This window comes from Lacerta agilis, chromosome 14, assembly GCF_009819535.1.
Source record: "Lacerta agilis isolate rLacAgi1 chromosome 14, rLacAgi1.pri, whole genome shotgun sequence".
Classification (NCBI taxonomy): domain Eukaryota; kingdom Metazoa; phylum Chordata; class Lepidosauria; order Squamata; family Lacertidae; genus Lacerta; species Lacerta agilis.
In genome coordinates, this window is record NC_046325.1 from 1,950,807 (window position 1) to 1,972,828 (window position 22,022).

General features: G+C 52.6%; 1 protein-coding gene across 1 annotated transcript; it reads right to left on the bottom strand.

The window, feature by feature from the left end:
• Positions 1-1,808: 1,808 nt before the first annotated feature.
• SLC12A9 (solute carrier family 12 member 9) lies at positions 1,809-20,543 on the bottom strand. Its single transcript, XM_033169594.1, has 14 exons — positions 20,420-20,543; positions 18,236-18,493; positions 17,979-18,113; positions 16,972-17,103; positions 16,031-16,321; positions 14,000-14,107; positions 13,635-13,746; positions 10,996-11,153; positions 10,670-10,752; positions 9,627-9,751; positions 8,472-8,664; positions 7,319-7,493; positions 5,307-5,453; positions 1,809-2,852 (listed from the first exon to the last, which is right to left on the bottom strand). The coding sequence occupies exons 1-14, from the start codon at positions 20,439-20,441 to the stop codon at positions 1,933-1,935; spliced, it is 2,859 nt and encodes a 952-aa protein (XP_033025485.1). The 5' UTR covers positions 20,442-20,543; the 3' UTR covers positions 1,809-1,932.
• Between the last annotated feature and the right edge of the window lie 1,479 nt (positions 20,544-22,022).

Consider the following 22,022-nt stretch of genomic DNA (forward strand, 5'->3'; position numbering starts at 1 on the left):
CAGTTCAGACCCAGTTTGGAGAAGAGGCGTTCCCAAAGACCTCCCCCCTCCCCCAAAAAACCCAGACACAACAACACGCCATCTGTTCTTGCACTTTCACTTTTATTGCAGCGGTCACTAAAAAGTAGAAATCACCCCAATTCTCCTCTCCCCCCCTCAAGCCCTGTTAGTGTTAGTACCCAAAAGCACACATTTAGCCCCCAAAAGGGGGACCACAAAACACCCCCAACCCCACCCCAGTTGCTGTCCAGCTAAAGAGGCACGAAAAAAATAAAACATTTAAGTCGGCCGGTAAACAATTAGCAGAAGCACCTTTGGGGGCAACGAGGGTGTTAGGAAATATTTGGGGAGTCCTGATTTAGGAACAACTCACTTTTAAAAATAGCCTGTTCTCTATGGTTAGCTGGGTTAATGGGGGAGACGGACACCCCCCCCCCCCGACTGGGGAATGTAATGAATGAAGTTCGTCTTCCACTCAACACAGCCGAAAGCTTTCCCCAACTTACAGCATCTTCCAGAAGTTTTGGAACACAGCTCCTGGCTGGAGATATACTCCAAAATATTCAGGGGGCGGGTGCCAGGTTGGGGGGAGGTGAGGAATGACTTTAAAAATTGGGCGGGGGGGTTGGCAAACAAAGCAATATGGCAGCTGATCAAAGGGAGTGGAATGCAGGAAGCGTCCTCAAGGTGTGTAAGGAAGAACTTTCACCTTCGTCCTTAAAGGGACACGGCCTCTAAAACGATATCAGGGGATACCCTGCCAGCAGCCTGGGTCGCGGGGTTGACCCAGGGTCCTAAAGAGACCCCTTAACACACATACATACCCACACATACAAAAGATGCCTTGTGGAAGTCGGAAAGGTGTCAAGTAATTTCTGCGTTCGGGTCTCGGGCCACATTCGCACCATGCGGTTAAAAGTACTAAAAGACCACTTTAAACGTTATGGGTTCCCCCAAAGAACTCTGGGAGATGTAGTTTGGTTTTTTAAAGGGTGCTGAGAGTTGTTGATCCCCCTCTCCTCCCAGGGCTAAAACTCCCAGAGTTCCCTGGGAAGAGGGACCGATTGTTAAAACTGAAGCTCGTCTGTGTGTTTGTGTGTGTAATGGGGGGTTTCCCGAGAACTCTAAGCCCCCTTAATAAACTGCAGCTCCCAGGATTCTTCTGGGGAAGCCATACCTGTTTAAAGTGACATCACCGCGGTTTAAATGGACGGTGCGAATGTGGCCCTAGAGTCAAGGTAGCATGTGCTGAACAAGTGGACTGGGGGGGCAGGCCCAATCCACCGTTTCTAATTTCAGGAGTAAGGCTGTAGGGGCATTGCCTTCAGGCTACAAACTGAAGGAGCAAATCTTACGAGCCCAGCAGCAGAAAGGCCACCCTGCTGCTAGTGTTGGGGGCACTGCCTTCCTTTTCCCTGAGGAGGTGTTTGCGTGGGAGAAGAATCCGTGGCAGGCAGAAGGGCAAACTGGTCTGTGCGTCTCGTACGAATCCTGATGGAGCGGCATTGCAAAGGACAGGTTGCAAGGGAAATATACTGTATGCGTGCAAGGACTGCCCTGTCTAACAGATTCTCACGGTCCAAGGCCTCTGCTACATGTTGCGGCTATGAAGGCATTCCCGAACCGTGTGTGCGAAGGGGGAGCCCCTCTCCTTAAAAACATAAAAAAGAAGCCGCCCCCTGCCCAACCTCTCTCTTCGCCCCCTTCAAGCTTGCCGGGCCTTTGCTGAAGACTCCCAAAATCCAGCCGGGACTTTGCAAGGCCCCCTCTGCCCTTTCCCAAAGGCACCTCTCGAAAACCACCGGGGCAAATTTCCTCACCACTCACTTCACTCGAGAGACAAGGCACCTTATTTCTTTTGTAAAAAACAAAACAAAAACAAAACCACCGAGAACTGCCACCCCTCTGCCCCCGCCGAGTCCCAGGTCCTCCTCAGAGCTCCGTACAGGTGACGGGCGTCAGGCCGTGGATGAGCAGAGTGGGCCCCAGGCCCGTGGTCAGGATCTCCAGCTGCTCCAGGTAGCGCTCGTACTGCGAGGTGTCGGCCGGGGGGCGCGGGAGGTAGAGGAAGCGCACGGCCGTCTGGCCCCCTTGCTTCAAGAGCAGGTCGTTGACGGAGGCCAAATACTCGTCGGTCACCTGGAAGGTGGCGGCGTTCAGGTAGGTCTCTCTCGCCGGTTTCTCGGGGCAGCCTCCGGCCTCGGAGGGAGGGTCCGGCCTCTCGGGGTCCCCCCGAGGCCCCGCGGCGTGATGCTGGGGGTGGCCGTGGAGGGCCACCACCTGGTCCCACGTGACGATCTTGATGGTGGCCTTGATCCGCAGCTTGGTCAAGAGCTCCCTCAGCTTCTCCTCCTTGCTGACCCAGCCCACGTCTCCCGACTCCACGCAGAGGAAGATGCGGAGCCTGGCGCCCTTCCAGGAGCTGACCATGGTGAGGATGCAGGCCATCTGCAGGAGGAAGAGGCTGCAGATGTCCACGTAGGTGGGCGAGTTGGGGCGCAGGAGGTTGAGGGGCCACACGTCGATGTAGCGGCCCTCGAAGCGCCGCTTGGAAGAGGCCGACGAAGACGAGGGCGGCAGGTCCTTCTCCAGCAGGTGGAAGTAGCGCGCCAGGCAGACGTTCTTCTGCATCTTGACCGCGTCGGAAATGATGGCCACGTACTCGGAGGGTCGCAAGGCCCGCTGGCTCTCCGCCTCCCTCACCGGCGGGAAGTGGGCCTGGAGGGCCGGCAGGTCTACGCCGAACTCGTCGTTCTCCCGCGCTTGGCTGAAGGCCGGGTCTTGCAGGAAGTAATCCTCCGGGACGCAGTCGTCGTAGAAGCCGAGGACCAGCGTGTTGGGTTTCATTCCTCCTGGGGAGGGAAAATGCAAACACACGCAAGCAAAGTTGAAGTCAGTTTGGTGGGCTTGGGAGACAGGACACCTCGCCAGGTTCAAAGATGGAGGGAGAAAGATACCACTCGCCAGAGTGGTACATGCTCTGGTTATCTCCCGCCTGGACTACTGCAATGCGCTCTATGTGGGGCTACCTTTGAAGGTGACCCGGAAACTGGAATTAATCCAGAATGCAGCAGCCAGACTGGTGACTGGGAGTGGCCGCCAGGACTATATAACACCGGTCCTGAGAGAGCTACATTGGCTCCCAGTATGTTTCCGAGTACAATTCAAAGTGTTGGTGCTGACCTTTAAAGCCCTAAACAGCCTCGGTCCTGTATACCTGAAGGAGCGTCTCCAACCCCATCGTTCTGCCCGGACACTGAGGTCCAGCGCCGAGGGCCTTCTGTCGGTTCCCTCACTGCGAGAAGCAAAACTACAGGGAACCAGGCAGAGGGCCTTCTCGGTAGTGGCGCCCGCCCTGTGGAACGCCCTCCCATCAGAAGTCAAGGGAATAAACAACTACCTGACATTCAGAAAATACCTGAAGGCAGCCCTGTTTAGGGAAGTTTTTTAACTGATATTTTAAATGTATTTTAATGTTTGGTGGAAGCCGCCCAGAGTGGCTGGGGAGACCCAGCCAGATGGGCGGGGTACAAATAATAAATTATTTATTATTATTATTATTATTATTATTATTATTATTAAGAGAGTGAAGGGTGTATTTTGGGGGTGCCTCTAAGTACGCAGATCCTTGTATGGGACTAGGGAGTTTTCTCCCTCTCCTTCTGGGGGCATTGGGAATTCTTCCAAATATGAAAATATAAGGAGAGCCGGTTGGGTCAAGCCAATGGCCCAACTGGCCCAGCTTCCTGCTGTCAGAGTGGACAACCAGCTGTGCGTTACGGGAAACCCGCAAGCTGGATTCGAGCACAAGAGCGCTTTCTCCCTTCCTGAAGTTTCCAGCAACCGGTATTCAGAAGGATCGCTGCCTCTGACTGTGGAGGTGGAGGAGCACAGCCATCGTGACTTACATAGGTCAGCAGTCAACCCGTCCCAAAAAGACATAACACGTAAGGGAAAAGGGATGTGGGGGGAGAAGGAAAAATGCAAGCGTAGGCACCAGTTCCTAGAAGTTGGGAGTTCTTATTAGAACCAGCTGGGATTGAAAGGATCCATGCAGCTTAATGTTCTTTCAAACTATTTTTAATTCTGAATTTTTAAATAGTTGTAATCTGCCCTGGGACTTGCTGGTAATAAATAACGTATTAACAATAATAATGCTGGTTTGTAGCAAGTACGGGGGTGGGGGTGCCTTATATGAGAATCTAAGGAGAGCCCGGCTGCTGGATCAGCTCAAAGGGGTCCTATCCAGCCCACCCTCCTGTTCTCAGGGTGTCCAAAAAGATGCCTCTTCTGGGGAGACTGCAAGCGGGAGCTGAGCTCAGCAGCAACAGCAGCAGCAGCTGCTCTCGCCATCTGCCATACCCAACAACAGAGATCCAGTGAGATGCAGCAGTTAAGAGTGTTGGACTGGGACAGGGTGAGGCCAACACAACACCCACAGCTCTTGGGATTGTAAGCCCGCGAGGACAGGGACTGCCTTGTTTTGATTCACTGCAGGTAAGTCTCCTCTGGAAGGCCTTTTGTGGCTGAAGTGTGAACTACAAATGCTCTAAATCAGATAGATAGATAGATAGATAGATAGATAGATAGATAGATAGATAGATAGATGAGCGTCTCCATCCCCATTGTTCAGCCCGGACACTGAGGTCCAGCTCCGAAGGCCTTCTGCCGGTTCCCTCCCTGCGAGAAGCGAGGTTGCAGGGAACCAGGCAGAGGGCCTTCTCGGTGGTGGCGCCCGCACTGTGGAACACCCCTCCCACCAGATGTCAAGGAAATAAACAGCTACCTGACTTTTAGAAAGACATCTGAAGGCAGCCCTGTTTAGGGAAGTTTTTAAATGTTTGAAGTTTTATTCTGGTTTTAGTGTTCTGTTGGGAGCCGCCCAGAGTGGCTGGGGAAACCAAGCCAGATGGGTGGGATTATTATTATTATTATTATTATTATTATTATTATTATTATTATTATGTGGTTCTGCAGGTGAGTGGACTAGATCAGTGTTTTTCAACCACTGTTCCGCGGCACACTAGTGTGCCGCGAGATGTTGCCTGGTGTGCCGTGGGAAAAATTGTGTTTATTTGATTCCTATTCAAGAGAATTACTTTATATATAGTCAATATAGGCACAGAGTTAAATTTTTTAACATTTTCTAATGGTGGTGTGCCTCGTGATTTTTTTCATAAAACAAGTGTGCCCTTGCCCAAAAAAGGTTGAAAAACACTGGACTAGATGACCAGGTCTCTCTCTCTCTCTCTCTCTCTCTCTCTCTCTCTCTCTCTCTCTCTCTCTGTGCCCCCTCCCTTCCTCACCCAAGCCGGTGATCCGGAGAAGGTGCTGAGTCCCTTGGCGGACCGAAGGCGAGAGGGTGAGGTCCACAAACGCCTTGATGCTCAGCTTGTCCACCAGGCTCAGCCAGAAGTTGTAGTGAGCTTGGATGGGGTCGGAGGGCATCGTGTCTGCAGAGGGGAAACCACAAAAGGCAGGCGGGAAGTTACCAACAGGAGCGGGATAGAAGAGGAGAGAACGGAGCCCGTTGGAGGCAGCAAGGCGAGGAGGACCCCCCCCCCCACTACATCCACGAACGAGAATTATTAGGGGCCAAAGGGATAGGGGGCCTGCTGGATCAGGCCAATGGCCCATTTCGCCCAGCACCCTGTTCTCACAGTAGCCAGCCATGTGCCCCCAAAAGGGAACCCCGCAAGAAGGATCTGAACCCAAGAGCTACACTCTCCTCTCCTGCGTTTTCCAGCAACTGGCATTCAGAAGAATCGACTCCTCCAGGCAGAGCAGAGTCACTAAGCTAGGAGCCACTAAGAGGCCACAACTGAGCAAACACCCCTGTACCAGGACCAGCCATGCTGGAGTTTTTTGTCCCCCTACACTAAGACTCAGGTCTAAGGCACAGGAAGCTATCATGCGGAAGAGGGGAGTGCCTCTGAGCATGTGCTGATGGCTGCTCCAGCAACACTCGGTGCTTGAACTGGGGAATGCCTTCGGTGGGCGTTTTGCACCCCCCTGTTCGAGTCACCTTCATTGTTGGACTGGATGACCCTTGGCGGTGTGAGCTGGAGGCGTCTGGAGGATGGATGGCGGCTAACAGATTGAGGTTGAATCCGGACAAGACAGCAGTACTGTTTTTGTGGGACAGGGGGCGGCAAGGTGTGGCAGACTCCCTGGTCCTGAATGGGGTAACTGTGCCCCTGAAGGACCAGGTGCGCAGCCTGGGAGTCATTTTGGACTCACAGCTGTCCATGGAGGCGCAGGTCAACTCTGTGTCCAGGGCAGCTGTCTACCAGCTCCATCTGGTACGCAGGATGAGACCCTCCCTGCCCGCAGACTGTCTCACCAGAGTGGCGTATGCTCTGGTTATCTCCCGCTTGGACTACTGCAACGCGCTCTGCGTGGGGCTACCTTTGAAGGTGACCCGGAAACTGCAACTAATCCAGAATGTGGCAGCCGGACTGTGGACTGGGAGACCACATAACACCGGTCCTGAAAGACCTACATTGGTTCCCAGTAGAGGAGGAGGAGGAGTTTGAGGAGTTTGGATTTGATATCCCGCTTTTCACTACCCGAAGGAGTCTCAAAGCGGCTCACAATCTCCTTTCCCTTCCTCCCCCCACAACAAACACTCTGTGAGGTGAGTGGGGCTGAGAGACTTCAGAGAAGTGTGACTAGCCCAAGGTCACCCAGCAGCTGCATGTGGAGGAGTGGAGACACGAACCCGGTCCCCCAGATTACGAGTCTACCGCTCTTAACCACTACACCACACTGGCTCTCTATGTTTCTGAGCACAATTCAAAGTATTGGTGCTGACCTTTAAAGCCCTAAACGGCCTCAAAGGCCCAGTATCCCTGAAGGGGCGTCTCCACCCCCATCGTTTAGCCCAGACACTGAAGTCCAGCTCTGAGGGCCTTCTGGCGGTTCCCTCCCTGCGAGAAGCAAGGTTACAGGGAACCAGGCAGAGGGCCTTCTTGGTGGTGGCGCCCGCCCTGTGGAACGCCCTCCCATCAGATGTCAAGGAAATAAACAGCTATCTGACTTTTAGAAGACACCTGAAGGCAGCCCTGTTTAGGGAATTTTTTTTAATGTCTGATGTTTTGTTGTATTTTTAAATATCATTATTATTATAACTCTACAATTCTACAATCCCTAGCGTGCCACTGAGGCTCTCTGCCTGTAGGGCAACTGGGGGCTGGATTCACAGAACCGCAGCGCTGCAGGAACGGCATGAGGACCGGCCTTTCCTTGCCGTTGGTTTGGCAAGCGGCCTGGACGCCTGCCCCCTGCCCTCCGGTTCCTCCCCGGGTGTCCCTCTCACCAAGGTCCCCGATCTCCACGTGCCCCAGGACAAACAGGCCGCCTTTCTTGAGGTGGTTGATGAACTTCATGAGCTGGGAGCTGCCCCGGGGGTTGGCCACCATGAGGAGGATCTGGGGCCGCCAGAATTTGACGTGGTCTTTCCGGATGTCGAGGAGGAGCAGATACTTCCGGACCTGTTTCGGAGGCGGGCGGAAAAGCGGAAACGTGAGAAGGTGGAGGGGTAGCCGTCACGTTGGCAGGACAGCTCCCTGACCTCCCAACAGAGCAGCTTAACCACCAATCTGTCTCCCCCAATGAACTCTGGGAATTGTAGTTCTGCGAGGGGAATAAAGAGGTGAGGGGACTCTCCTCACAACCCTCAGCACGCTTAACGAAGCAGAGCTCCCAGAATCCTTTGGGGGAAGCCATGATTGTTCAAAGGGGCACCATAGTGCTGTCTGTGAGGGGAATAAAAGGGTCTCCTCAGAAATCTCAGCTCCCAGAATCCTTTGGGGGAAGCCATGACAGTTTAAACCAGTGCCTTAGTGCTTTAGGTGCACAAGGCGAATGTGGCCACACTTGCCACTGCTCCCTCCAGGAGGTCTCGGGTTCAACCCCCAGCATCTCCAAGTGAGGATCAGGAGGGGCCCGTGCCCAAGACTCACAGAGCCGCTGCTGCCAGTTTGTGCAGACAGCACTGAAGGAGGTGGGCCTGTGTTCTGGCTCAGTGCAAGCCAGCTCCCTCTGCCCCTGCATTTATTTATTTCTATCTCCAAGGAGCTCAAGGTGGCATGCTAAGTCCCCCCCACACCCCGATTTTCTCCTCACAACAACCCTGTGAGGTGGGCTAGACTGAGTGACTGGCCTCCCAGGTCACGCCCAGTGAGCTTCATGGCTGAGTGGGGAGGAGGATTTGAACCCTGGTCTCTCCCAGATCCTAGTCTGAAACTCTGACCACTATGCAACACCACCACAGAAGGTCCATGATGGCATATCAGGTTTTAAGAACAAGGAAACTGAGCCAGGTAACAGGTGACAGAGCAAAATCTCTGCAAAAATTATGGGCTAGAGGCAGCAACATGTGCTGGGAGTTTAGACTGTCCCTCAAGGATGTCTGAGAAGGCCTGGGGCTCCCCTCCAGGGACACACGCATGCAGGTGTAAGGAAGGTACCTGGTGGAAGATGAGGGCCTGGCTGATGTAGCCCCAGGAGGAGGCCGCAGAGCGCAAGTGGATGAAGCCCAGCAGCAACAGCATGAGCCCCAGGCTGCCAGAGGCGCCGGCTGGACTGATGAGGAACATCATCACCAGGCAGGAGACGATGCCCAGGAAGCAGGTGTGCCACGAAAACACCTGGAAGGTGGGGCTGAGGGAGGGGAGAAGAAAAAGGTGGGGAGGCAGGGAGGGAGGGGGTGCGCTCAGTACAGAGCCTGACACCGAGGATGGGAGCCCTCAAATGTGGCCCCCCACATCTCCCCACCTGGCCCTCAGGACTCTCCTCAGTGATATCCTCTTTACCCTAGCCACGCCTCTTCCTCAGCCACACCCCTCTCCACCTAGGCCACTCCTCTCCCTGAACCACAATCCTTTCAGTACAGGCCACACCCCTTTCTCAGCCACACCCCTTTCCAGCCACACCTTTTCCACCCAGGCCACACCCTTCTGTACCTAGGCCACTCCTCTCCCTCAGCCACACCCCTTTCAGCACAGGCCACACCCCTTTCCAGTCACACCCCTTTCCAGCCACATCTTCTCCACCCAGGCCACACCCATCTCTACCTAAACCACACCCATCTCCACTGTTTACTCAGCCACACCCAAGCCATACCTCTATCTGCTCCGGCCACACCCCTCTCCACCTAAGCCACTCCTCTCCCTCAACCACACCCCTTTCAGCACAGGCCACACCCCTTTCTCAGCCACACCTTCTCCACCCAGGCCACACCCTTCTGTACCTAGGCCACTCCTCTTCCTCAGCCACACCCACCCTGCACAGGCCACACCCCTCTCTGGTCCTGCTTTGCACACCTGGCCTTGAACTGCAATAACACCTCTTGCTTGCCGGAACAGGGACGAGTGTGCAAGCACGTCTGTTAGATTAAAATGCACGCCCATTGCCCCGCCCCCTGGCCCCTCCCACCACCAGAATATCCCTCCCCCCACAAAAAAAGGGAATGCGTCTCTCAGGCAGAAGCAGGACCCCCAACTCAGGTTTCGACTGCGGCTTCAGAGCAGCGCAACCGTCAAAAAAGGACGACTTGCTGGCTCTCCCCTCCCCTCTCCCCAAAGCGGCCTGGCTCCACCCCCTTCCCGGGAAACCACACCCACCGGAAATTCGGCGCAGAGGCCCACTCCAGCGCCAAGCAGGCCAGGTCCACGGCGGCGTAGGCCACGAGGTAGAAGACGGTGACGATGCTGGCGATGGTGTTGAGCTTCCCGACAAAGAGGACCAGCTGCGGAGGGACACCGAGCGGGAAAGAGAGTCAGGGCGGCCAAGGGACCGGGGAGGCTCCGGCTATGGGGCAGGGAAACCCTGTCCTGGCTCAGCGGCCTACATCCCTTATTGGGGTCCACCGGGTCCTCGGGATCAACTGATTATTTTACTGTTTGCTGAGAGTCCTGGGGCATCTGAACAGGTCGCTGGACTAGGTGGGCCACTGGCCTGACCCAGAAGGCTGTTATCACTATTATTATTATTATTATTATTATTATTATTATTATTATTATTATTATTATTATTATTATTATTATATTAATTTTGTATACTGCCCTGTACCCGCAGGTCTCTTATGCCCTTACAACTGTGAGTCGGCAAAAGGCAGCAGGATGAAAAGGATGCTATCATGCCAGTCTTCATCTAACCTGCAGCCACCCATGTTTAGCGAAGTCTTAAAGTTTGATCACGTTTTTAATATTCTGTTGGGAGCCGCCCAGAGCGGCTGGGGAAAAGCAGCCAGATGGGTGAGGTATAAATTTTTATTTATTTATTTATTTATTTATTTATTTATTTATTTATTTATTTATTTATTTATTTATTATTATTCAGTTGCTTTGGACTACAACTCCCAACAGCAGCTGATGGTAGGCCACAGCACCTGGAGGGCTCCAGGGTATATATATATGTATTTTAAATCCCTTGCTCAAAGGCCCCCCACCACCTCACTCTATATCTGAATAGCTGCAGACTCCTGCATTGCAGGGGGGCTGGACTAGATGAGCCTCGGGGCCCCTCCCAGCTCTACGATTCTATGAAATTGCATCTAGGCCCTTCCTGTTTTCTCATTTTCCGAAGTTGGCCGGGAGAGAGCGGCTCTGGGGTTCCCCTGAGTGGCACAGGGTGGAAGGGGAAAGAGGAGGAGGAGAGAACGTACCTGCACGAGCGCCCAGGTGTAGAGGACGGCCACCCACGGGTTGCCCCCTTTGGAAACAATCTTCGCCGGAGCCAGGACGATTCCTGTCGTGAAAAGGCAACAATGGGGTCTTCGGAGAGGGAAGGCGGGCTTGGGGAGGCGAGCCTGTGGGTCTTCTCCAGATGTTTCTGGATGCCCAACTCCCCTCAGACACCATGGCCAATGGGCAGGGATGTCGGCGGGAGTTGTAGCGCCCGGTGGGAGTTGTAGCGCAGCGGCACCCAGAGAGCTGTGGGTTCCCCCTACACTAAAGTAAAGGGTTTTTTTTCTGGAGGGGAAGGACTCACCAAACAGGTCGTCCTTTGCCAGGGCGTGGAGGATCCGCGACGCGCCGATGAGGTTGCTCATCGATGCCGAGAGCGAGGCGGAGTAGATGCCGATCAACACAAAGGGGGGCCACACATTGATAGCCCGGAAGAAGCCGTAGTCCCCCTTCAGCAGAGCCCTGCGGGGTAGTCCAATCCGTAAGAACACAAGAGCAGAACTGTCGCCGCCGTTACAACTGCCACACAATGCCCATCTGCATTTTCTAAGAAATCAAACTTTCACCTAGACTTTGGAACTCCCTGCCTATTGACACCAGGGCAAGCGCCTTCGCTGTATTCTATTTTTGGCGCCTGCTAAAAACATTTCGCTTCAGGGAAGCCAGTCTAGAAGTTTCAATGTGGTGTTCAGCTTATCGTTGACGAAATCTAAAAAAAAATGTTTTAAACGGTTGGTTTTAAACTGATTATTTATTATTAATAATTATTTGTTATATTCGTAAAGCACCCTTCATCTGAAAATCACAGTGCAGTTCACGACATAAAAAAAAATGAGAATGCAAAATTCACAATAAAACACAAACAAAACGATATCCCGCCCTCCCACAAACACATTTAAAAGGTCATTGAATATGAATCAGCCCAAGGCCTGGCTGAAGGGGAACATTTCTGCCTCTTGCTACCTAAAGATCTATAATGAAGCTGCTAGCCAAACCTCCCCAGGGAGAGCATTCCACAAACAGGGAGCCACCACAGAAAAGGCCCTTTCTATTGTTGCCACCCCCCCGGACCCCTCATGGGGGAGGCACACGAAGGATGTCCTCAGAAGATGATGTCAGGGTCCGGGTCGGTTCATATGGGGAGAGGCGGTCCTTGAGGTCTTGCGGTCCTGAGCCGTTTAAGGCTTTATAGGTCAAAACCAGCACTTTGAAACCTAATTGGCCGGCAGTGCAGTCAGGCCAGGAATTTCTTCCTATATACCGTATTTTTCGCTCCATAAGACGCACCTTTTTCCCTCCTAAAAATTAAGGGGAAATATCTGTGCGTCTTACGGAGCGAATGGTGGTCCCTGGAGCTGAATTGCCCAGGGGCCAAAAGCAGATCATGCTTTTTATTTTACAAAGATAAAAGGGGTGTTGAAAGGACCCCCGCTCAGCAGCTGATCAGCAAGAGATCGGGAGAGAGATAAGAGTCCTGGCTCCCTTTCAGCCCCGGCCTCCATTGCTGAATGTGCTGCAGAGGGAGGTTGTTTGTTTCCCCAGCGACATGGGACTGGCTGATTAGATTATCTGTCTGCAGGAAACTGTAGAAAAGGCTCCCTTTCCTTTAGAAGCTGCAGAAATGTGAGTTGAACCCCATAAAAACGGGGCTTTTCCTCTTTGCTTTTCCCCCTTTGCAAAAGGAGCTTTGCTTTTCCCCATTTGCAAAAAAGCTGCAAAACTTTATCTGATCCTCAAAAAAAAAAAAAAAACCAGGGCTTTTAGGGGAGGAAAACCAGAAAAATATATATATATTCTTGTTTCCTCCTCTAAAAATGAGGTGCGCCCTATGGTCCAGTGCGCCCTATGGAGCGAAAAATTCGGTATATAGAAACGCAGGGTGTCGTCACGCAGTGCAGTTGACACGAGGCCTTGCCAACAGCAGTGCGAGGAACCTCAGGCTGGCCCAAGCGAGCTGTTTAATGGGGAGGGAGGGGAGGTCCTTCACGCAGCCACTTAGCAAAGCGCTCTGTGAAGCCCCTCCCACTCCTGAAAAAGGGGTGGGGCTTGGGGAAGGGAGGGAGGGGCTGTGTGGGAGTCAGGGTATGGCTACCAGATTTTCGTCACTGAATCCGGAGACACTTTTTTCCTTTTTCTTTTTTGAAGCTGAGTAGCAACAGGGGGTCAGTAGCGGGGATGGTGAGGCAAAAGACCCTGGGCCCAAGCACACATTCATATTGTATAAAGGTGCAAAGCGTTTCTTTCGCACCCTGTGGAACATAAATGCGCAGAGCTTTTAAAAAACTGGGCAATGGCTGTCTGCCCGTAGCTCCCCAGCCACCCACGATCTGTCAAAACAAAGGGGGAAGGGAGGAGGAGATTGGGGGAGGCTCGGGGATCATGGGCGGGCGGTGGGCCGTCGCCCAGTTTTTTAAAAACAATGCGCATTTAATGTGTCACAGGGTGCGAAAGAAGGGCTTTGCACCTTGCCCAACAGAGAAACCATTCGCCTTGCGCCCCTCCTGGGCAACGCCCGCTCGCCCGCAACTCCTGAGCTTCCCCCATCAGTCAAAACAAAGGGGGAAAGGGGCAGGGGATCCATACGGCCTGACACCCCCGGTTCCTCTTTGGCAGTGGCAGTCAGCAGCCCGGAGCCAGCCAGAGCCTACTGCGCTACCAGGCTGGCTCTGGGCTGCTGAAGCTGCCACTGCCATGTTTCCCGGGGACAGATTTGCAAAATCTGGGGACTGTCCCCGGGGACATCTAGTAACCCTAAGATAGGGGAGGGGGGTCAGTGAGGTGTAAAGGGAGGGGGGTTGTCATTTTTTGGGGAAGGGCAAAGGGGTATTAATGGGGCCTGCCCCCAGCAACACAATTATTTGCTTTATTTCATTTCATAAAGTCCATACGCCGCTCGACCGTTGAAACCCACCGAAGCCGGTTTGCAAATAAGCCGCCACTCACCTCTCGCAGGTGAAGCTGGTCATGAAGAAGAGGAGGAAATAGATGACAAAAGTGTAGACCACGGCAATGATGGTCCCTTTCGGTATGGAGCTGCTGGCGTTTTTGAGTTCCCCTAGGTTTAAAAAAGAGAGAGGTGGGAACAGCTGCTGCTTTCAGGCAAGTTGGGATTTTGGTTTTCCATCCACCCCCCCCCCTTGTTTTTGTCATTGTTATATATTGGAAATTAACAAAACTATGTTTTAAAAATAGACTCTCCCTGCAAAATGGGCACAGGGTCCCAGGTGCCACGAGAAAGGAGGGCATGCGCCCCCGAAACCCACCTCCTGCTGCCCCCCTCGCCCCGGCCCACCCTCCGAAAACCTCACCTGACATGTTGGACCCGGCCATGATCCCCGTGCAGCCGTTGAACATGACGGCGAAGACGGTGGCGAAGGACATGATGTTGTTGGTGGTGTAATCGCGGGAGTACATGGCTGCGGAGGGAGAGAAGCATGTTCGTGGGAGACACACACACACACGCAATGTATGCGCCCGCACAACTGCTTCAATCAGTGAGATTGGCACTTTCACCTGCGCCACACAATGGCCTCACCGCATCTGCAAGAACCTGGGCGTTTAGTGAGGCAGCACCGACACTTTGGAACTCCCTGCCCATTCATAGAATCCTAGAATCCTAGAGTTGGAAGAGACCACAAGGGCCATCCAGTCCAACCCCCTGCCAAGCAGAAAACACCATCAAAGCATTCCTGACAGACGGCTGTCAAGCCTCCACTTCAAGACCTCCAAAGAAGGAGACTCCACCACATTCCTTGGCAGCAAATTCCACTGTCCAACAGCTCTTACTGTCAGGAAGTTCTTCCTAATGTTTAGGTGGAATCTTCTTTCTTGTAGTTTGAATCCATTGCCCCGTGTCCGCTTCTCTGGAGCAGCAGAAAACAACCTTTCACCCTCCTCTATATGACATCCTTTTATATCTTTGAACATGGCTATCATATCACCCCTTAACCTTCTCTTCTCCAGGCTAAACATACCCAGCTCCCTAAGCCGTTCCTCATAAGGCATCATTTCCAGGCCTTGGACCATTTTGGTTGCCCTCCTCTGGACACGTTCCAGCTTGTCAGTATCCTTCTTGAACTGGGGTGCCCAGAACTGGACACAGCATTCCAGGTGAGGTCTGACCAGAGCAGAATATAGTGGTACTATTACTTCCCTTGATCTAGATCCATTGATATCAGGCAGGCGCCTTTGCTGTATTCCTTTCCTACTTGTCTCTCCAGAGTGGCGCACGCTCTGGTTATCTCCCGCTTGGACTACTGCAACGCGCTCTACGTGGGGCGACCTTTGAAGGTGACTCAGAAACTGCAATTAATCCAGAATGCGGCTGCTAGACTGGGGACTGGGAGACCATATAACACTGGTCCTGAAAAACCTACATTGGCTCCCGGTACGTTTCCGAGCACAATTCAAAGTGTTGGTGCTGACCTTCAAAGCCCCAAACGGCCTCAAAGGCCCAGTATTCCTGAAGGAGCGTCTCCACCCCCATCGTTCAGCCCGGACACTGAGGTCCAGCTCCGAGGGCCTTCTGGCGGTTCCCTCCCTGCGAGAAGTGAGATTACAGGGAAACAGGCAGAGGGCCTTCTCGGTGGTGGCGTCCTCCCATCAGATGTCCAGGAGATTGTGAGGAGTGAGTGAGCTGAAAGGGTTACACTCAGCTCCAAGCTGTGTCAGGCTCACAGGAAGTGACGCTCTGTTATTCTGTGTATGTGTTAGAACTGTTGTTTTTCCCAGTTGTTCTCCGTTGCTGTTTCACGGAGGTAGCCATGTCGGCTCTCTCTCCGGGAATGTGATTTATGCTTTGCTGTAATAAAACTGCTTTGCTGATAAAAGCAGGAGTCGTTTGAGTTCGTTACAGACTGTTTTCGCCAGACGCTTTTTGCAGGAGGTTTTAGCTTCCAGGAAGGCTGCAACTCTGCTGAATCAAAAGGAATTTTCGAACTGCGCAAACAGAAGCCTACCGGGCCGTGATTTATGGTTTCTGGATGCGGGGGCTTTACTGATATGAACCCCTCGCAACTTCAAAGAGATAAAGAACTATCTGACTTTTAGAAGACATCTGAAGGCAGCCATGTTTGGGGAAGTTTTTACTGTTTGATGTTTTATCGTGTTTTTAATATTCTGTTGGTAGCTGCCCAGAGTGGCTTGGGAAACCCAGCCAGATGGGTGGGGTAGGAACAATAAATTATTATTATTATTATTAATCATTACTATTATCCTTTCGGCACCTGTGGAAGGCATTCTGCCTGCCCAGTCACTCAGAAAGTTTGCAGGTGTTTCTACTTGTTCCCTTTTGGCTCTCTGGCTCGGTTGGCGAAGTTCTGCTCTCGCGGCAGCCTTACCATACATGTTGTCCCTGAGGGTGGAGATGTTGAACCCGGTGAAGGAGGCATTGAAGCTGTGGTTCGCGTCCCGGGAGACCGCGATCTCCCGGGGCGACACGGCGAAGAAGCTGGCGAAGATGGTGATGAGGACAGCGTTGACCGCTAGGAAGATGAAGAAGGCCGCCCGGGAGTAGATGTGGGAGCCCACGAGGCAGACGAGGAGGCAGACAAGGAGGACGAGCGAGCCGTAGAGGAAGCTGTACAGGTAGCCCTGCGGGAGAGCCTTTGCGCCGGGAGGGTCGGATCCGTCTGCAGGCGTTGGGGAAGGGGGGCAGGGAGGGTTAGGAATCACAGAACCAAGGAAGAAATACCAACAAAGGAACAATGGCAAGAAAAATTAATGAACTGTGAGGCGCTGGCAAAACTAGCACATAAATTGCGTGGAAAGGACAATCGGGACTTCAAGGAGGAATGGGGACTTTTTACAAATGATTTGAAAAAACAACAACAGAGAGACTTAGACTCACTGGCGGGATTTGAATGAACATACACAAATTTTATTAGCAGAACGTGAATCTTAATAACAGGATAATAATATTTACAACTGTATAACATGCAGAAACAATATGAACTAACAAAACAGTTAAGGGAGTCTTGGAGGGGGGAAGGGGGGAAATGTATTTGATTGTATTGTTGACAATTTGTAGGGATTTAAAACTTTCTTAATAAAAAATTATATTTTAAAAAAAGGAATCACAGATTCACCGGACTGTGGAGTCGGAAGGGACCCCCAAGGGTCATCCAGTCCAACCCCCTGCGATGCAGGAATTGCAGCTGATAATCTCATGGTTTTGTTCTTTTGTGAACTGCTTTGAGGTTGTTTCTTTCCCCCGCCAATCAAGCAGAATATAAATTGCATGACGTAAATAAAAACACCCCTCCCTGTTCTCGACACTCACCTGCTCCGAAGTCATCCAGAATGGCTTCCACCAGCCCAAGGACATAGACGCCGCAAGCGCAGACATTAGCCAGGTAGAACATGAGCCCAATGCTACCGCCAAATTCGGGGCCCAGAGTCCGACTGATCATGACTGAAAGCGGCCGGCGGGGGGGGGGAGGAGGGTTGTCAGTTAAGGCAAATTTTCAGAAGAGGAGAAGTTGAGAAACCACCACCTTCCAAAACTGCTGGAGGATGAGCAAAGCTGTGGAGCCTCCATGTCCGGTGGAAGTCTACCTCCAATTACCAGGCAGCATGGAGCAGGAACTAGCAAGGGCCGACTCCATTCTGCCACAATTCAAGGGCCTCTTTTTGGGATGGTCAAAGTTGGAGCAAGTTTGCGGGGGGGGGGGTGTCAGAAAGAACAGGACATTTATTGTAGTCCTAAGAGTTTCAGAGCAACATGCACTTCCTTTGGGAGCTTGGAAAAAGCTTGCCAGTTCTCTAAATCCTTGCGGGATCAGGCCCTTCTAGTCCAGCATCCTGTTCTCACAGATTCCCCGATGGGAAACCCGCGAGCAGGATTCGAACACAGGAGCAAATCTCCCCTGCTGCCGCTTCCAGCGACTGGCATTCAGAAGCATCTGACAAGTGGAGGCAGAGCAGAGAGCAGGCATAGGCAAACTCGGCCCTCCAGATGTTTTGGGACTATAACTCCCATCATCCCTAGCTAACAGGACCACTGGTCAGGGATGATGGGAACTGTAGTCTCAAAACATCTGGAGGGTCGAAGTTTGGGGGATGCCTGGCATAGAGAAATCCCGGTCAGTAGCCACCGACAGCCCCTCTCCTCCTCCATGAATTCGCCCGATTCTCTTTTAAAGCTGTCCAGGTTGGTGGCCATTGATGCCTCCTGTGGCAGGGAGTTCCATAGTTTAATAGATGAAATTTTTGCTTTCTCCCCCCTTGCTCCAACCAATATCAACCAAAGTGCGTCAAATTGCCCCCCAAACCAAAAAAAAAGGATACAGTAAGCCCCGCCTGCCTGGACCGCCCCATTGGTGGAGATGGCGCAGACGGACAGGACGGTCAAAGAAATGATGAGATAGGCCACCACCAACATAAGGAGAGACTGCAGGAATCCTGCGTGGCCGATGACAAACCCTGCGTGGAGACACAGATCAAGGTCAGGGTTGTTGTTGTTGTTTTTTTAAAAAAGAGGGGGGGGTGGTACAGAGAAGGACAGCTGCCTTGGCGCCTCCCGAACCCAGAGCCCCCTGACTCACCCACACGCATGAAGACCACAATGCTGAACATGGAGAGGACCGTGGGGACGATGACCCCGAAGAACGTCGACAGCTGCCGGGCCGGGTCGTGGTGGGAGCTCCCCGAGGCTGACCCCGCCACCCCCACCACCAGGGGGGCCTCTTCCTGGCCGCCCCCCGGCATCTCGCCCTCGCTCGACACCCGGAAGAGCCGGTAACTGAGAAGAGGGGAGCTCTCTGTAGACATGGCCTGGGGGGGCCGCAAGCTCCCCGGTTTATCTAGGGGGGCAGAAAACAGGAAGGATGGGGGGGGGAGAGAAAGAGATGTTAGCTGCAGCAGATGTAACCATCAGCTCCAATTGCTGGATCAGGCCAATGGCCCATCTTAGTCCAGCATCCTCTCCTCACAGTGGCCAACCAGATGTGCATTACCTTGATACCTTGGTTCCCAAACGCCGAAAACCCAGAAGTGAGTGTTCCGGTTTTAAAACGTTTTTCGGAAGCTGAACGTCCGACGCGGCTGCCGGCTATTGTTTCCGGGGCGCCTGCACCAATCAGAAGCTGCGCCTTGGTTTCCGAACATTTCAGAAGTTAAATGGACTTCCGGGACGGATTAAGTTTGGCGGCGCTTTTGTTTTTGCTGTTTATTTTGCGTTTTTGTGGCTTTTTCAGTTAATTTGTTTTTGTGACTGTGCGGAACCCAGTTCAGCTACTGATTGATTGATTGATTGATTGATTGTGTGTGACAGCGGAAATGGATAAAAGCCCCCCCCCCCAATGTGAACAATGACTATCATCAGTGCAGGTAAGGAAAAAATAATAATTTCAATTTCTATCATCTACAATACTGCCTTGTTTATTTTATAGCACAGTACACTGATTATTGCTTTCATTTTATGGTCTCATTAGAAAGCAAAATTCATGTTCCATTGCTGTTTTAAGGGTTGTTTTCAAAAGTATGGAACGGATTAATCGGTACAGCATGAGACTCTTATAATCTCAGGGACATGGGTTCGAGTCCCGCGTTGGGCAAAACTTTCCTGCATTGCAGGGGGATTGGACTAGGTGACCCTAAATCAACAATCCTAAGATTCTATGGATCCGTGGCCAAGAGCCCTCTGCTCCTCCGTGAATTTGCCAAACCCCATTTTAAAACAATGTAGGTCAGCGGCCACCCCTGCTTCCGTCCTGTGGAAGGGAGTTCCACAGGTAAACTCTGCATGCCAAGCAGGAACTCTGCCCCTGGGCTACACAGGCCCGATCCTCAAGGAAAGGGGGTAGGGGGGTAGGTGCTGGAACAGGGAGGGTCCTTGTGGGGCTGGGGAGAGCCAGGACTGCTGGGCCCCACGACCCGCTGGCATGGAAGCAAGCTCTCTTCGTCGATCCTCTTTGTGACCATTCAGCGGTGAGCACAGAATCATAGTGTGGTTGTTGAGCCGGACGGGGACCCCCAAGGGTCATCCAGCCCAACCCAACCCCCCGCAATGCAGGAATCGCAGGGGAAGGACCCTTGACAGTCCGACCTCCACCACCTTTGAATAAGGAATTTGGTGCATGCTCAGAGGAGCCCGCGTGTCTATTGTTGCACAACCAGGACAAAAATAAGTTGTTATAACTTGTTCAATTGGTATACACAGCCCTTTATCCAAAGATCCCAATAGTAAGAATGCAATTTATGCAGCGTAACAATGAAAATTGTAACACACGGCGTAATAATAAAATTGTGATAATAACAGTGGGTTAGTTTTTTTTTTTTAAGGGGGGGTGGGGAGAGTGGCGTTGAACCAACTCCGGTTAAATAATTCAAATGAGGGAGGAGAGGAAAACCGGGTAATAATCTGTAAACACCCCCCCCCCAAAAAAACGGAGAGAGACCTCCTCCTAAACTCCCCCCCCCCACCATGAGAGCAGAGATTTTCCCATCAAACCAAGGGGCGCAGCGGGGCCCCTTATCAGCCCAAGGGGCGGAACGAAGGGGGCTGATGATGATGATGAGACGGTGACCCGATCCTCACAGGGACCCAGGAGTCCGAGCCAGCCTCAGCTCCCTCCCAGTCCTTCTCCTCCCCGCCCCCTCTCTCCCGAAGAACCCAGGCGTCCTGCTCCGTCCCCCGGGGGTGGGTGGAGCCCCCCATTTCCTTCTTTGCAACCCCCCGCCCCGCCCCGGAGGGACCCAGGCGTCCTGGGCCCCCGCCGCGCACCGACCTGGCCGCGTCCTTTGCAGCATCCCCCCCGGGAGGCGTCATGGAGCTTCAGCCGGCCCGGCTCCAGCGCCGGGCGGGTCACGGGCTCTTCATGTGACCGGCCCGGCCCGGCTTCGTCTTCTTCCTCCTCCTCCTCCTCCTCCTCCGCCCGCCGGGATGCGATTGCATCCGCCGCCGCCACCGCGGCCGTGAGCTCAGATCCTGCCCGGGAGGAGCCTCAGCTGGCCGGCGAGGAAAAGGAGGAGGAAGAAGAAGGCGGAGGCAGGCAGCTGCAGCCCACCCACCCCTCCCCATAAAAAGGCCAGGCAGGCTTGACACGCGTCGACCCACCACCCGGACCCGCGTCGCCGACCGTTCTCACGTTACGTGTGTGCGTGGGAAGCCGAGGGGCGCCGCGCCTCTTGCCTCCCCGGGACAAAGAAAAGGGCTTCCCTTCCTCGGCTGCCCTGTGTGTGCACAGCAACCGGATTTCTTGCAAGGGCAGAGACACGTGTTTTTGGGGTTGGGTGGCTGGAAAAAGCCGGCCCTGCGGCTCGTTCTCTGCCTCCCCAGCCAGGGCGTGTGTTTGCGTGTCGTCTTCTTCGCCGCCTTCCTGGACTTGAGCCTTTGGCAACAGATAATTTGTTTTAAGAGTGTTTTTATTGAATTTTATCCATTATAACCCAAATAGGCGAACGCATAAAAACTAAACCGAACTAGGGTTGTCCTAGGCTGTTGACATTCACAAGAAAAAAATATATATAAAGCTGGTTATCCGGATATGATACAGGCAGGTAAGGGGGGGGGGAATAGATTTATTTTTAAAGGGGAAGGGAGGATATTCCTCCAGGGCTCTGCTCCCCCCCCCACCTAAAACACACACACACACAAAAACCTTTCTTGGTTAATGGGGCGTCAAGGTCCTGCCCAAGGTTTTCCTTCCCCGCAGGAGCCTTTCACTTCCCTCTCCAAAGTTGCGCCATTTGGCCACATTCTATCGCTTGCAGAGATTATGGCCATCAGTGGGTGTTTCCACATGGAAACTGAAGTGTGATTCACTTAAAGGTTGATAGCCGTAATAAGGAGGGCACTTGGATCCTTAATAACGGGACCCCTGAACCACTTAACTCAGCCTCTCCCCCCCCTCCCAACCTGGTGCCTTCCAGGTGTTTAGAACTACAATTCCCAGCATCCTCAGTTCAAAACACACCTGGAGAGACCCAGGAAGTTGCTTCCGCAGCCGTTATGAGAAGGGTTTTTTTCCCCGATGGACTGTGGACCTTATGAGTCAAGAGGATGGAGGGAGAGAGAGTGAATTTGGCAGCGCATAGTTTCGTGGTGCACCAAAAATAATTTGGTACTAAATACCCAAAAGACAGTAGAAATGGTAATTGATTTCAGAAGGCACTCTTCCGTTCTGCCACCACTTTCCATTCTTGGTAACATGGTTGTAGTAGTAGAGTCCTTTAAGTTCCTGGGCTCTATAATTTCTTATAACTTAAATTGGTCAAGCAACATTACTAGTATTATTAAAAAGGTCCACCGGAGGCTGTATTTCCTGCGTCAACTAAGGAAATTTAAATTGTCCCAGGAAGTGTTGTTCCAATTCTACAGAGGCATCATTG